This window comes from Crocodylus porosus, unplaced genomic scaffold, assembly GCF_001723895.1.
Source record: "Crocodylus porosus isolate Cpor-Errol unplaced genomic scaffold, CroPor_comp1, whole genome shotgun sequence".
Taxonomy (NCBI): Eukaryota; Metazoa; Chordata; order Crocodylia; family Crocodylidae; genus Crocodylus; species Crocodylus porosus.
In genome coordinates this window covers 70,613,207-70,630,416 of record NW_017728906.1, presented here as the reverse complement: position 1 = coordinate 70,630,416, position 17,210 = coordinate 70,613,207, and the positions used below count along the sequence as shown (strand labels likewise).

At 41.7% G+C, this 17,210-nt stretch overlaps 1 protein-coding gene across 1 annotated transcript in view; it reads right to left on the bottom strand.

Annotated features, from left to right (window-relative positions):
- The window catches only part of GPR143 (G protein-coupled receptor 143), a 28,956-nt gene that overhangs the window by 3,438 nt on the left and 8,308 nt on the right, over positions 1–17,210 (bottom strand). The window contains exons 5-8 of the mRNA XM_019529348.1: positions 16,857–16,966; positions 14,261–14,369; positions 11,119–11,236; positions 9,274–9,526 (exon numbers count right to left, since the gene is read on the bottom strand). Of these exons, the coding sequence (XP_019384893.1) occupies positions 9,274–9,526; positions 11,119–11,236; positions 14,261–14,369; positions 16,857–16,966 (590 nt within the window). The remainder of the gene's footprint in view (positions 1–9,273; positions 9,527–11,118; positions 11,237–14,260; positions 14,370–16,856; positions 16,967–17,210) is intronic.

The window sequence follows — 17,210 nt, the reverse complement described above, 5'->3', positions numbered from 1 at the left end:
CTTAACCTACTGTTGAAAACTTCCAAGGATGGCAATTCCTCAATCTCTCTAAGTAGCCCATCCCAATGTTGGCCACTCTCATAATCAGAAAGTTCCTTCTAATCTCCAGCCTAAACTTCCCCTGCTGAAACTTGAGTCCATTGCTCCTAGTTCTGTCCCATACAGTCATGGAGAAACTCCCATCTCTATCCTCTCTGTAACTGACCTTCAAGTATTTGAAGACTGTTATCAAATCTCCCCTCAGTTTTCTCTTCTTCAGCCTAAACAACCCTTTCGGTCTTTCCTCATAAGTCTTGTCCTCAAGGCTCCTAATCATTTTTGTTGCTCTGCACTGGACGGTTTCCGAAGCATCCATATCCTTCTATTCCCATTCTAAAAAAAATCTGTTTCTTCACTCTAAACAAATAACTTCCCTTCCAAAAAATACAGTTCTCCTCTTTAAATATTTTTTCATGGTTAGCATTCTCATTTTTACTTCAGCCTGCAGCTCTGAGACCTCTTTACAGCTCATACTCCATTCCATTAATCCAGCAATTCTCAACATTGTTAGACTCAAGCCATTCTGTGGGAAATGCCATCTCTTATCTTTGACTTGATTCTTGACTACAAAAAAATAATAGCACAATTCTTATATTGTGAAGACCTCAGTAGGATGACAACAGATTAAAATGTTTTTGATACTATGGATTCTTATTCATTTTGACATCCCCAGTTTTATCTTGGGAATCATATGTAGCTGCTCTCATGCCTAATATTATGCAGCACCACTAAAAAAATCTCATAGCACTCAGGTTAAGAATCAGCACCTTAATCCAAAGAACTTTACAAAGGTGATAATTTTCCATAGTTAAATGTTGTTCCCGTTTCCAGCATAATTTACATCGGGGTCGGCAACGTTTTTGCACCCACAACTTTGACTTTAAGATATTGGCATGCCAGGGACAGATGGCAGAGGAGCCATGAGGGGCCTAATTTTTGTTGTGGCAATGCAGCCCTGGCCCCTTCCCCACTGCCTGCCCTGAGACACACGTGCACCCACCATCAGTGACAAGCCAGAGCAAGGCTCTGCGGGCACCGGTGCAGCCACTTGCATCATCCTGGCTGCCTGCCATAGCCAGTTCAGGCTCTGCTGCCTGCCATGGAACCTGGGCAGCTTTCAGCAGGTTGCAGTGAGGCTGCAAACAGCTGCACTAGGGTCTGGAGACCCCTGGCCTGGCTTGTTGCTGGCAGCAGGTGCACATACATCTTGAGGTGGACAGTGTGGAAAGAGCCAGGGCTTCACTGCCACAACAAGGATCAGGCCCCTTGTGGCTTTGCCATCATACAGCCTGAAATGTGAGTGCCAAGCAAAATGCTTTTGCATGTATTACACTCTGGCACACCTGCCATGGGTTGCCTACCTGTTTTATATCTTCTAAAAATTTCCTACTGCAGCATTGCAGGATATTCGGCATCAATCCAGTGGCACTTGAATTCAATATAGCAGCTTCATCTCTCATTCTAACTACGTTCTTCTTATATCTCTATAGAATGGCAGTTGGACCTTGTCTTGCTGGAGGCAGGGCCACATTAAACAGCCAAGTCAAAAGCTGGCTATACATGCATAAAAAAGAAAATACCTCCAAGAAAGTGTTATGATCATTTTATCAATCATATAATCATTTTAATTAATGCCTAAATAACTTTGTTTCTTTGTATTAGCCTCCTGCTGCCACTGCACTTGTCTTTGTGGCAGCACAAGGAAATCACTTATGGCTAAGTCCCCTCTCCACTGAACACTGCTGAAGCCTCAGGTCTGGGGGCTGGATCCAAATGTTCTGCAGGCTGGAGCTGGCCTGCAGAACATTGGTAAATTGCTAATCCCTGCCTTAGCCCACATGAAGTTCAGGACACATCATTAATTAAGAGGACCCAACAAATTAGCTTTGTTTCATTGTCTATTGACCTGCTCCCAAAGGATAAGTACAGAATAAACAACTTTCTCCCTAAAAGACATACCTGAATATCTCCAAAAAGTTCAAATCAGGACCTAGATCTTTGTTTTTTAGCCTGTGTCCATCGCTATCTTTAAGGGATAAATGTTTTCATGTTAATTAGAAACTTGCTTTTCTGGTTTTTACTGGGTTTCCATTACTTTTTTTTTCTACCAAGTTTCACATAGCCCTGTCCCCGTGTGTTTTGGTCATGTCATACATTCCATCTGCCTTTGAACCTGCAAATGATGGTCTCAGATGTGAAATATCTTCTAAGGGGCTTTGTTTGAACAGCAAAAGAAAAATGCCCTAACATTTGTTGTGCCCTTCTTACAGTTGATCTTCTGTGTCAGCTTATAAAACAACATCTCATTACAACAGCATATCTAAGCATGCAGGGGGCATGGCTGGGACTTAGGTTAGAAAAACATTCTAAACCATGGGGTTGCTGTGGGTCTTGAGGTTGTCACAGTGTTTATCTTTCTAGTTAGGAGACTCTGATCTTCCCAGGAGTCTTTCCCGCCTCTGCAGTGCCAGCATGTTAGATATTTGGGGGAGGTCAGAGAGACAACCAACTTAGTATAGTTTCACAGCAGAGAATATTTTGGTTTGTTTTTGGTTTCAGTCAGTGAATTTTTACGTTCCTGAGAACTTCAGGAGAAGTTGAAAATGTGAAGCCATGCACTGTCCCATGCATGCAACTCTCCCTGGTTGTTTACACAGAAGTGTTTGGGATCAGTATCAGGGTTAGGCCAATCCCCATGTTTGGGGCCAGGAAGGAATTTTACTGCCTGGTCAGGTTGATGTGGATTGTAGAGGCCTTTGTCTTCCTCTGTAAGAGTAGGGCATAGCCCTCTACCTGGGATCTGTTGAGCATATATGACAACTTTTAGACAGAAAACCTGTGGCAAGTTAGGGTGTTATGTCTTGTGTTGTGTCAGGGTTGATGGTAGCTTTACTAAGAGGTTAGATTATGGATTAGTATAGCATGATTTGGACAGAGGTGATCCTGCCTTAGACTGGGGATTGGGCTAGATGATCGGAGGAGGTCCCTTCCAGTCCTACTTCTCTCTGATTCTATGATCCAGTGAGGAAGAAGGGGGCACCATTCTTGGGTTGGAGGGAAGGGGGGACATTAATATGGAGGCACAAAGAGAATCATATGTATTGATGGCTTTGACAGTTTCCAATATTTTGTTTTTAGCAAGGTCAGTGCTTCCCTGACTATCAATGTATACCAGTAGTTCTCAGCCTTTTTGGACTCAAGGCAACTCTCATTTTGACTTTTATGAATTGAGTTGCACCCCATTTCAAAAACTAATATATATATTATAATGCTTTCCTCCTTGCAGAGGGGCTGAGCAGTAGGGATGATGGATCATCTAGGCAAAGACAAGCCTGAGTCTGCACTTATCTCCTCACACCTTGCATCACCCTTCAGCGGTACATCACCTTGTGTCGCCTTGCCACAGCAACTTTGTTGAAAATGACTGCTCTATAACACACAAACACATACACTTGTGAAGGAGCTTGTGTGACTCAATCACTATTTGAATTAATCTAGCCATTCTCCAAATCGGGTTGTCTAGCTTGTGTCCTTCACATTCCTGTCTGTTATTGTTGTACATTTGAGCTTGATAAATGTACAGCAAATGTAACAAGGTCAACAGAATCTTAAAAAGTGAACTACCTTTTCTTCCTATGCCTTATTGCACTTTCAGAACTGTAAGTTATATAGCAAAAAAGAGGCCATCATAGAGCAAAATCATGATTTCAGGTTCCAAGTAATGTTTCTTTTTCAGTGTATATCAGGGGTGGGCAAAATGCAGTGCGGGGGCCAGATGCAGTCCACCAAGCCATTCTATCCAGCCTGCAGGGCCCCTAAAAAAATTTTGAAGATGAATATTTATCTGCCCCTGGCTGCCTGTCATGTGGCCCTCAATGGCTTGCCAAAACTCAGTAAGCGGCCCTCTGCCCAAAATAATTGCCCACCTCTGGTCTATATGGTTTGGGAAACCAGAAGACTACTTAATTAGAGATGTACAGAGCCTTAGGCTTTTGGCTAATAAGGGGACCTCATAAATATGTAGCTTAGGTATGCAAAAAGTCTTTCCTCAACTAGGTTATTATTTTACTGGTGCTCATATTTCATCTCTCCAATTAGCATGAATATCTGGCCAAATAAAATACTAATTAAATGTCTGAGACTGGCAGGTTGAAATCCCTGCCTCACTGTATAACCACTTTACAGGTATGGAATAAGACAGATACATTCATGCAAGTCTATGAGAACTCATCTCATTGTAACAAGTGCTGAGAAGACACTGTTTTCTTCCAAGTGGGTGTGTCTACACTAGGTGGTTACTGAGGAGTAGACTAATTAGCTTCACAGTAAACATCTCAGCATCTACACATGCAGGGCTATTAGGCTGAAGTAAAAAAATAAACTCCACAGCAGGGTAGTACTACCCTGCAGCAAAGTTTTTACTCTGCAGCACCACCCATGTAGACACTGACCCAGCTGGATGGGCATGAGGGTGCTTCAGTGTGGGGGCTGCCTGCCAGCTTGCCCTACACTGGAGCAGCTTCATGCCCTAGCTAGCCCCTCCACAGCATGTTGAACCATGTCAGAGCAGCCCCAGGCTGCCAGGTTGACCCCCCAGGTGTCCTGCCAGCCAGGGCTTCTCTGACCCACTTCAACGTGCTGTGGTCCCCATAGCACCCGGGAGCAATAAACTCCAGCATGATTAGCACCGGAGTTTGTGTCACATTAATATGCACAGTTTGTATTTTTTTGTTGTGAGACAGCCAAATGTTGGGTCAGGACAAAGAAGGTTATCTTGTTTGTATATGTTCTGTTTAATGGTTTGATCTCTGCTTGTTCCTGCCTTTTGGAACATACCATATGCACTTTGGAACTATAGTATGTACATGCCACTATGCACACATAACCATTTTGTAAATAACTCATGGCATTAATGCAATGTTTTTATTTTAACGAAGGAATTCATCTTTTCTTTTTTTTTGGTTTTGTTCAGGATTGTTTACAATGTTTATTCTTTCATCAGCTGTTCATTCAACTGGTCTTTGTTTTGATGTGCCCAAAGTACGATCATGTAAAATGAATAATGCACATGTTCCTAAACATCTTAACTGAGTTGAACATAACTTCACAATTAGTTTAAATGTAGAGATCCTGCTAGATTCCTAATCACTAGCTCCCATTTAATTTTTACCTATGACTCACAAATTTCATGCTGCCGTAAAGCAAACTCAGTGTACTGGCCCAAAAACTGTGGAGATAGCCATTCATTGGAATCTAGGCTGCCTGTCCCCAGTTTAGAGGCAAAATGTCACATATAGTCCATACATGGAAAATAATTATGTCTTTTCAGAACCCCTATAATGCTGGTAGTTTAACATTGTCCTGTGATGAATCCCAGTCTAACCTCCCAACTTTCTAACATATGCTTTAAAGGTTAACGTTTAATTCCATCTTAACTACATATTCTTTTCAATAGCTTACAACATCCCTATCTTACTGAAGATTTCCATCACAAGTTACGTCTACACTGCAATCCAAAGATGTGATTTCAGCTCGTGGATATCTTAAAAATACTTGGGTACCCAGTAGCAGTGTAGAGTAGCCCATGGCATAAGGAGTCCACAAATGGTTGCAAAGACCTGTCCAGGGATATATATAACATGAATGCCTAGTCCAGGCTGAGCTCCACGATAGCATGGTTATGTTATTTTCATACCTAAAAGAATAAGTTTAAAGCTAGTACAGGCATGTATTTGAACTGCAGTGCAAGCATAGCCTTTAAAGATGTACTTTTTTTTATAACACCTGCAAAAGCCAATGGTAAGTTGTACTTAATTATACATGCTTTACATATAATGAACTGAATAGTTGGTGGTAAGCAAAGAAAAATGTTACGGTTTTCCGCAAAGAAAAACGTTACGGTTTTCCCACAGTAAAAGTAAAGGCTGATATGCTTTCAAATAAGCCAAGGCTACAGTAACCCTACTATTTTGATCAATGGAGGCAAGCCTTAGTTGCATGAACCATACAAACTGGAAAGAGATATAAAAATACATATGTGTGTGTGTGCACATGTGCATGCACATGTGCACATGTTTATTATTTTCCTTTTAGATTAAAAATCACTGTTGTTTTGTCCTAACATGCGCTAGATGAAGTTCTTAACAGAGTTCATCAGAATGAGCCTTGTCAAAGAAACAAATGTGGTCAAACAGCAAGAGGTTTTCATCAAAGCTTTGGGATTTTTTTCCCTTGTCTTTTATGATAACAGCTCCACAGACTAACAATATGTTAAATCACCACTCATCTTTCGAGAGCAATTTTGAAAAATAGGTCAGGCTACATTAGAGCCAGGTATATGTGGATGAAGAAAATGCAGTGACCTTCCACAGGGTAGCCACGAAGATAACCATTGCTCTCTGCTTAATGCCTTCCATAGCATTAGCCTCAGAAATGGGATGCTCCCTCAGTCCTTGCTGAGTGAAGAGGGCAGGAGGCTATTGAATGATCACAGCCCGCCTTCCATATGTGATCAGCAGCTTGTAATTCCCTGGGGTGGCAGAAGGAATACTGAATTACTCAGCCAGGCTTCTTCTGCGGCCTCTTGCTGCAATCTGTCACCTTTCAAACACATCCGTATCACATGGCTATGCCTTTGAAGGTATAATCTGTTTGTTTATCTTACTTTAGTGTTTTGTACTGCTGCCTATCACCATAGCATCTCAGCATAGTTATTTTAATAGCTATTTTGCCTATCTGTAATAGTCTTTTTTATTATCAGTGATACCAAAACAAAAACAGATTTTTTATTTTGTAAGAATGAATGTAAACTGTTCTAGAAGTTGTTATCCTCAGTTTGTGGCATCACAGTTAGCTGCAGTTTTGCAAACAAGAGATTAGGATTTTTTCCTGGAGTGGAAAAAATTGATTCCTACAAACTAAAGATCTTGCTATGTGCAGAAATCCTTAGGAACAAAAGCTGGAGGAAAAATAATGCAGACATGCTGAGCATAATTTGAAATGTTTCCTACCAGGCAATAGCAGCTCTTCAAGGATCAGTTCCAACAACTTCAGTACTATTTCATTTTCTTTTAACACCTGTTATTGAGCAGCTAAGAAGGCTATTTATTTATTTTAAATAAGAAATCCAATTTTTCTTAGCTCTTGCTGAGTCTGCTTCTTTGACCTTCCTAGAACGTTCTTAAGCGGGAGGCTGATATGCTAAACTTAACTAGGCACACCAGGCTTTCAACCTCATGGAACAGTCTTCCCATGTTTAAACATGGCTGGGTGAGAACTGGTTTATAAAACAATTTGAGCTGTCAGTGGAACTTGGCCAAATGGTATTTGAACAGTTTTTTAAAAACATTGATTCAGTCATTTGTCTGTAGACTTAAATATTTTTAAAAGAATGGTGATCATTCCATTTCGCCTTGTCCATGCCAGCCTGTTGAACCAAAATGTGACCTAGTTGAGCCATAACCATGTTTAAATCATAGCTAAGCACCAGTGTTTTTGCATGTGGTTTAAATCCTGGTATGGGCTGGGTCATAATTTCTTCTTAATCTTCAACCTGTTTTAACAAGTATTTGAGCACAGGTGTTTATGCACCACAATGCTGATGGCAGTGATTAGGAAAATGGATTGTAGTAACTGCGTTTCTCACAGCCAGTAATCTAGGATATAAAATAGAGCACTCCGCTGAGAAAGGACTGCAGGTTTAATGTCATTGCTGTTAGATGAGACATGGACATCTAATTAATTTAGATACTTTTGAAATGTTGACCCAGTATCCCTTAATGATTTAAATAGTAGATTTTATTGTATTGGAAAAGCTACTATCCTGTTAATTTCAACCACATTTCAATTTTAAAAAGTAAAAACTTAAAATAGGTGGGTTAAACAAAGTGTTTGTAAGTAAAGCTCCAAGAGTGGATCTAGGATTTTGCAAAGGGAGGTACAAGAGCAGTGACTGGTGCTAAAGGGTTGGTTGCACTCCCTTCTCCTAGCCTCCTTCCCACCCCACCACTGGGGTGGACAGATTGTACCACAGGAGCAGCAGCTGGGGACATTTTCAAGTGCCCAAAGCAGCTAAGAATTTCCCTTTTCCCCCCTCCCTGATTAGAGACACATCCCCTTCCCTCCTCTCCTCTCTTTCCCTTCCCTACATGCCTCTGCCTCTGTTCCTATTGTCCCAGGGGTGAGGGGAACTCCTGTCCTACTCCAGCCAGGCTGCATGGGGTCCAGACTCAGCCTAGGACAGTGGAAGTGGAAGTGGCAGTGGGTGGATGGGTTGTCTCTCCCCATGCCTTTCCATAGGCTGGCAAGGAACATCCAGAAGGACCTGGCAGGGAGGGGGAACTTGCCTGTTTACTGCCACTGCCACTGTCCCAAGCTGAGCCCAGCCCCTGCATAGCCCAGGTGGAGTAGGGCAGAAGCTTCCCTTGACCCTGGGACAGCAGGAACAGCACAAGTGGCAGGCAGGGGATGAGAAAATGAGAGGGGAGGGTTGGGAAGAGGAGAGGACGGGACATGCCTCTGAGCATGAAGGGGAAGGAAGAGGGGAAAGTTTACCTTCTTTGGGGACTTAAAGTCCCTAGCTGCTGTTTTTGCTGCATGGTCAGAAAGGGGAGTGAGGGCATGGCACTGCACCCTTTCTGGAACTGCCCCTGCAAGGTGCTATATGCAAACAATGCAATTCTGTGTTTGTGTCACACCAATATTTGCTTTAAGGATGCAATCTTGTGTTCCTGAAATGCTAGAGACAGAATTCTGGGTAGACAGTTGTACTCTTCAGCAAACCAGGCAACAGACCACATTTAGAAAAACCCAACACAAAAGGCAATCTGTTTATTAAACAAAGGAATCTTCTGCTGTATAGAGAGTTTACAAGAGAGGTTAAAACAAAATGTAGGAAAAGAAATAACTGAAGTTACTAAATAAGCACTGAGCCCCAGAGAAACACTCCTGCTAGCATATGAAAATGATCAGGAATTTATCACACAGTGTCACCTCCCCTCAGACCTGCTACACAGGGATCAAAGACATTCACTGTAATTTATACCTCTAGAAAATAAATGTCGAGGAAGTGGCCTGGGCCAAGCCCAAGCCCAATCAGTGCGGTTTTCTGTGCAGTCATTAATCAAAGGTTTGGGCAGTGGGGGAGGTAAAATTCAATTCTGTGTATATACACGCACTACCAGCCTTGGTAGACAGGAGAGTTCCTGATTAACCTGTCATCACTGCTAAGGTTACCTTCAGACAACATGCTTAAGGCCTCATCAATCTGCTGGCTGCTGGCTATTGTTGTCTTCTTTGAGTCACGGAGGCTGTTTTGAAAATTAACAGAGGATCCGATAGGTGAGGGGTAGGCATTTTCACCAACAGTTGATGTGGACAGTGATTCCCAAGGAATTTCTCTTTTCTGCCACTTCAGGTCTAGTTTCCATCCAGTCCAGCCGTAGAAAGCTAAGGTGAAGAGAAAGCTTTGCATTGGATTTAGTATCCCCTGGAAGAAAGAAAGAAGAAAATTGCTGTAGGGATTATGTCAACACAGGAATTTTAAGTCCAGTAAAATAATTTGTGTGCATTAAGGAACACTCATCGCACAGTGAACAACTGCTTTCTCACAGCCACCCAACCAACAGCTCAGTTCCTAGACTTGACCTCTTACATGCCAGGTCAGCGAGAACAGAGAGTCCTATCGTATGATTAGATTTGGTTGTTGGATGAAAAGGAAGTCACCTTCACAGCATGAGTTTATTCCTCCATAACACTGCTGACCAGTTTACTCAGTCTGCCACAGGGATGAAAACAATTAATAATGACACTTCACTATTTGGTAGACATAGAAGCTGTGCTTGTAAAGAAGCCCGGTGTAGGGTTCCCCCTCTGCTGGAGCTCACAGCAGCTGACTGCGGCACACTGCAGGGAGAGCTCCTAACTACTGAACACCACCAAAGGCACAGCTATGAGCTGTGTTCAAGACTCCAAAGGATAGGACTATCCTTGTCCCCTGGGTTAGACTATGAGGGGAACTGGTGAATTCTCCACCTCTCAATATCTCAGTCAAGACTGGATGCCTTTCCAAAAGGTAAACTTTTACTAAACGCAAGCTATGTTTTAGTCAAGGTAAATTTATTGGGCTCAACATAGGAGTGACTGGGTGAAATTTAATGGCCTGTAATACACTCCAGAATAAATGTTGGCCCCTTCCAGCCTTAGGAACATGTGGCAAGCAAAGAAGTTATTCATGGCTTGAGTTAAGAGAAAACTGCTACAAATAGAGTTTAAGTGATTTCACAGGCTAATAATTGATACTACTTAATTAAAGCACTCTCCCAAATAGCCCTCCTCCCCCAATGAAAATTATTTCATTAGTTCAAAAAGAAAAACAAAGAATTAGATTTCCCTGAGAGGTTTTGCAAATATTTAAGGTCTTCCAAAATAAACTATCCTGAAAAAGGAATGTGCACCATTATAACTGGGAAATTCTTTTGTGAAGAACATTATATTTCGAAGCAGGGAAAGGAGGAATCATAGTACAACAATGATGCAAAACGCAGCAGTATTGTTCTTACTATCTTTATGATCATTGCTGCAATACTACCATATATTTGCATTTGAGTATTTTTTGTCTGTATACACATAACAGCTATTTTCTACTCAGCAGACTTACAGAGTAGAAAGTCTAAGTAGGCTTACAGAGCAAAGTATAACTTTACTTGTAAATATAGAGGGAGATAAGCATCTAAGTTTTTAGACTGCATTCACTAGTCACTGGTTGAAACTCTGTAGCCTGTAGTATACCAGAGGTCAGACTGCATTCTTATAAATCAGCAGGGTGCACTCTGACCATAAAATTCTATGAATCACCTTGATTTCCCTGGCGAAACAGTGTGAGATGGGGCAAACATTGTTTTTTGGTACACAAAGTTTCATATAAAAACCAGTTCCTCTGATTTTGAAAATGTACTCTCTTGCTCTCTGTTTCTCTCCATTTTTATGGTTGGAGGGGGATTATATTTCCAAAGCCATAAAACATTATATTAGTGAGCCTTCCTATCCTATAAAAACTAATATAAATCATAGTTGACCTACCATTATAATCCATGTGATCAGTGCAGCATTTCTCACATTTTTCAGGTGACTTCTATTGATATCTGGCTGCATTTCAAGGTAGAACAAAAGGATCTCATTGATGATATTTGATGACCAGCTGTTCAAGGATAAACAGGACAAGACAGGCTTTTTCTAAAATTCATGACTGTTTCCTTTTAAAAGCATAATTGTGGTGATAGTTGGCAGGGAGACAGATAAGGTTGGGGTTTTTAATGCTAAATCTTGTAGCAGGTCTGAGAGAATATGATTAAAAGACAAAGACCATTCTTTAAACCACACTGAGTCAAAAGAACCAACGTAGGTGATCAAAATTAAATCCTATCACCTAAATACAGCTGCAGTGTCCAAAGATAAAGAAACTAAATGAATATAACATTGCTGAGCATCACCCCTCTACCCCTACCAAAAAACAAAGCAGCAATATTAAAATGGACTTTCAAAGTGACACTGAAACAGGATTGCAGCTGACTGAAAATGCCTGAATGCACCAACAAAGAATAAAAGCAATATCTGGGTATAATAGGATGATGCACAACCAAGCATCATCAAGGTAAAGGAATGAACACTTCTCCAGCATTGGTAAGATTTTATGCTCAGAAAGCCCACATTTTGGTCCTAGTGAACTGTCTTCCAGTTCATATTTTCTTTGAATTTTTCTTGTATATTCATACCCAACTGGCTTCTTGTATCATACTTTTTTGGAACAGATTGGCTATTTTCTTCTTGTAATTACATTTTCCCACTGAAAAATCCTCATCGTTTCATCCTCCTCTCTGTCCTCCAGTATATTTCCTCTCTTTTAGTATTCCCCCAACTGCCTGCTTTAATAAAATGATCCCAAGTAGGACCTTCCACAACCCACTTCCTCATTTTGTGACAATGTCAATATACCTACATCGCTATTTAGGGGTAGCTTTGAAGGTTGCCCTCAGCTAACTTGAAACATATGACTTATCGCTCCCTATGTTACCTTCCCAGTGGTTTGCAAAAAAGGGAACAAGAAACAGAGGCCTTCTAGGTATTGGTGTGCTCACTGCTTGTCTTTCCTGTGTTTGGCTCTAGTTACAGGTAACAGAGACAGGAAGAAGAGTGCAGAAAGGCTGCAAGTCAGGAGCAGGGACTTACAGGATTATTGCTAGCCAGTTTCCTGTATTTGAACCCTGCAGCTTCTGTGGAAGTTCTGAACACAATGTAGAGAAGGGTGGGCTAGCAGCAGACTCAGGCTCTGGTCTTGCTGCTCAGCAAAGCTTTTATGGGTAGGCTAAGATGTTATTGGTGGTTTGGGGCTAGAGGATAGCCCTGAGCAACAGTATGGAACATATTCTGCCATTATTGTAGTGTTTAGATAGGTTCTTCAGGGCAGAGACTGTCTTTTGCTAGGAATCTGTACGGTGGGTTGCACAATCAGGGCCCAGTCCTATCCAGTATCTCCAGGCATGAATGTAATGCAAATAATAAGCAATCGTTTCTTCCTCCACATGGAGGTTCTATTGATGTTCAACTGTCTACCTGTGTATTCAATACCTCTAAGCTCTGTCTTTATCAGGGAAGGGGCATCATGCAGAGACACCCTCTGTGCTAGTGCTAAAACCAGAAGCAATATAATGGTGTTAATTCAGCACTGTAACTGGGCTTCCAGCTTCAGTGCTATACCATGGGATGTGAATGGGTACACTGCTTCTGGGTCAAGATCTAGCATGTTGTCAATTAGGTGTTGAGGTGTTCATACAGCTTCACCTTGGGCTGTGCAGACATACCTTTAGTTTTCAACAGAATACTTTGTCCTGGATGAGGCACTGCTTTAATACAGGATATTACATAAGATTAGGTAAAAGATACTGGGCAAATCTATGACTGAAGGAAGAATGAGTCCATGTCTATTAAGGTAACACACTATATCCAGTAGCAGTGCCTTCCAGCCTGCTACAGTACTCCATGTGGGATGTCACCTAACCTGTTCAGTATGTTTGTAAAGAACTGCAGGCAGTCCAATTAGTATAGACCAGGGATTGTCAACTGGGGATATGTGCACCCCTAGAGATACTTAGACAGATCAGGTGGCATGAGGGCAGTTGGAGATGGAGCACACCCCAGGGTGTGGCAGCAGCATCTCTCCTTCCGTGTTCCCACGTTTTGCCTCTTACCAGGGGGAGGGAGAGGAGCATTGCCGCTCTTGAAGCAAGCAGCAGCAGCGCAGAGCAGAGCAGAACATCTCTATGGCTGGAGGGGGATGGGGAGTGTGTTTCTGTGCCTGCTCCCAGGAGGGAGCAGGGCCAGTGAGGGGGAAGAAGGGGGAGGGCAGGAGCACCCCTCTGCAGGCCACACAGGCACCATCCAGCCCAACAGGCCCATGTTGCACACGGCAGCTGCTGCACCCTACTTTCCTGTTGCCAGCTGCATGTGCAGCTCTGCAGACTGCTGATGGGCTGTGCAAGATTGACCAGGCACAAGGCCCATCAGCAGCCCGCGCCACTGCATGTACAACCAGCCACAGGAAAGCAGGGCACGGAGACAACAGTGGCATGGGGTAGTAGGTGGCAGTGCCACGGAGTAGTGGGTGGTACCAGCAGCACTGGCCGCCGTGTGCAAACCTCTCCCCCTACCCTGGCTGCCACCACCAGAAGGGGTACATGTGTTAAGAAAAGTTGAAAACCCCTGGAATAGACTAACTGGCACTCATTCAGAAGCAGTAATTAACCAGTTTGAAGCATCTTATAGTTATAGCTCCACTGCTTCTGATTCAAAAGGCCAGCTGAATAGAGCACCAAGGCTAAGAAAGATAAATTTACTATGTAGACATGGCCTGATGGGCAGATGACATTATAAAGAGATAAAGTGGTTAGAAACTCACAGCTAGAACATATTAAAATTATGCTTATTGAAAGTAACCATTGTAATCCCTGTAGTTTCTAGCCATTGCCCTAGAAACCATCATCCATAACCTGTGCTTGCCCATCTTTTAGCATTTTTCTGTGGATTTACCATTTCCATGTTGCTCAATTTTTTTTCCAACATAGAGTAAATATTTTATGTCACAAATATGACAGATACCTTTCTGCCTCAGTGGATTCTGCCTTCTAGAATTTAGAAGATATTTGGCTTGAAACAACATGCCTCTTACCAAATAATGAACACCAGCATAATTTTGAAAAAGCGGATCTGAATCTCCATCCCCAGGCGTCTTTCATTTTCTGTATAGATTCCTTGTCTTCCTTTCAGTAAAGAGGCAACTGGAAAGCATAGAGTTATATATGTGAATACATGTGGTTTTTGTTTACAGATATAGGATCCAGAATGTGTGTGTTTGGTGATGAGCGGGAAGGGCTGTAACTTAGTTCCTGATAGAATGAGAGTATTTAAGAAGATGGAGAAAGCCTCTTGAAATAATCTTCTACATCTATTTAGTTACTAAAGAAAACGGCAACATCCATACTAGCAAACAAAAGTGGGTGATCTCATGAGACATTCTCATTGGCTCTTCTATTTTTCTATTTTGAGAGGAAAAAGGAAGTTGAAGTCACCATACCAGTTTTAGTGTTTTAAAAACTTGATTTTGTGTTTGTATCAGGTATGTCATTATGCAATTGTTATTTTTTACTATCTGAGCACTTCACTTTTAAATCTCTAAGGATTCTGGTGCCTGCAAAGACAGACAGCTAGGTTGTAAGGACAGACTGTCATAAGGACACAAACACTGTGTGTTCTCTCACAGACACCTCAATTTTGTCCTTTCTTGTTTCTTTCTTTTGAGTAATCTAAAATAGGAAATATAATAAAAGTATATGGCTGTTCTAGTAATCAACACTTGTTCATTTTGGAACAGGGAAACCCAAAATGCTGCCTGCAGAAGCCCTCATTTATTAAAGATAATCATGTGGGGACCATACACCTGTAGCACTAAGGTATGAAGACAACATCAGAGTGGTCTTTCTTATTAGTAATGGATAATGTGCTGCATCATCTTGAAGCATTGTCCAAGTAACAAACATTCTGATCTATACCACAGTTTGTGTCCCCTTATTTGCTAACTATCCACCTGTTGCCATCTCTAATGCAAGTTATTTCAGTGTACTGTAGACAAAGCTATGCCTTTGAAACATGCAGAAATAGAATAGCAGCTGGTGCAGAACTTAGTTACCAACCTGTCAAGTAGTGCAGGAGTAGCCAACCCACAGAACATGTACCACAACCGGCACAAACAACCTCCATGTTTAGGACGTGGCCGAGTGGGGAGTGCAAAAAGCAGATTAAGTAGAAAGCAGAGCACCAGATTGGGCAGGGGACTGGAGTGGCACCCAAGGATGGTAGGGGGCTTAATTTATGGCACACCTGCCAAAAAAGTTTGGGCACCACTGAAGTAGTGTTTCATGTAGACAGTGAGTTACATTTGTGATCTGTGCAGACTCCCAGCAGAGTCATGGTTGAAGGTTAAAGAAATTGTTTTGACCTATAAAGTCCAATATTCTTTATGTACTAAGTGTTCAGTAGAGCCCCCTGCCTTGTCTTCTGTTACCCGCCTCTCCCCAGACCACTTCTCCTTGTACAGGATCCCTGTGATCTTCTAATGTGTGTTTGCTGACAACTCTCTCCTTGATTCTTGACCAGGCCATGCCCCCCTCACCCACCAAGCTGGATTGGAGGCAGACCACACCCTCTTCCACATACAGCTAGACCAGGACTGGGCCATGCCCTGCTTCTCTCCTCACCCTTCTTCTCCCTTGCCCTTAAAGAGCTAGATCAGGCTCCCCAACCAGATTTGACCTGTAGAGGCATTAGGCACCACTGATCTGGCTTGTGGGGCAAAATTTGAGCTCCAGGGGATACTACAATGTGAATAATAACAATAGAATTATATACAGCTTACCTGTTTTCCTAACCTCATCCTTGGAAGTGGGGACAATTGAGGGATGTAATGGTTCTGATAAGATGAAGATTGTTTTCAAAATGAGAGCAAGTGTTTTAGGAGTTTGCTATGTATTTTAATATATGTAAATGTTAACACAAATGTTGTAGGCTTATATTAGATAATCCACCTACCATTTCAGTAGGTGTAATATGACGTTTGGAATTGTTTGGATTTCTCACTTATCTCTGCAGTGTTTGTAAAAATAAGTTGTGTGTGACCATCAGGCCTCAGAAAAAGTTTTCTCAAAGCCTAATTTCAGTCCTTTGCTCCTAATGTAAAAGTCAGAAGTAACCAAATATTAATCATATTTGGCATCTACAAGATGGCTTCAGGGAAAAGGAAGTGGTATGTTATTATCACATCTCAGAGATTTAGGCCTTGTTTATAGGTATGTGGACAACTTGAATTGTACCAGTTCAAACAACATAGTACAGATATTTTAAAATGCTATAAGGTGTGATATGCACCCCAGTGCAGCTTACCTCAGTTTCAAGGAATAATGCATCTTTGCCTAGCAGGAGCAGGATTTTGTACTAGCACAATTATGTCAATATCCAGCCTGTAACTGGGGCAAATTTTGATTGTAGCTAGAGCTTTGTTTTTGGTATAAAACTATTCTAACAAAAATTCTGACACTGTATATTGCTTTCTCCTAACTAGCTGTATCCCTACATAAGTAGTTCTTGTGAACCTTACAGCAGGGGGGGTAGGGGTGTGTGTGTGTGTGTGTGTGTGTAAAGTAATGCAAAAGTCAGCCAATATATATACATTAATCATTTACACTAATTTATGAGGGCATTTAGGAACTTACCTGCTGTTACTGTCCTTCTAAATAGGACTGGATTGGCAACCAAAACTAGCAGAAGTGGAGCATAGGTAGTGATATAATGAGGAATCGCATGCTCGAGGCCATTTTCACAACTGAGAAGAGACCAGGAAAAGCTTAATTCTTATTCACATCCTATAGTCTGGCCTTTCTACCTCTTTCATTAATAGGTAAAAATGTGGAACAAAATAAGGAGCTTCAAAAATGTTTGATGCATTAACCCTAGCCAGCTTAAGTGAGTTACAAAACTAGATTATTCAAATGAAGCCTAGCTTTTTTGTATTTCTCCCTTATCATCCAGAATTCCATTTCAGTCACTTGAATGGAATTAAAAAATAA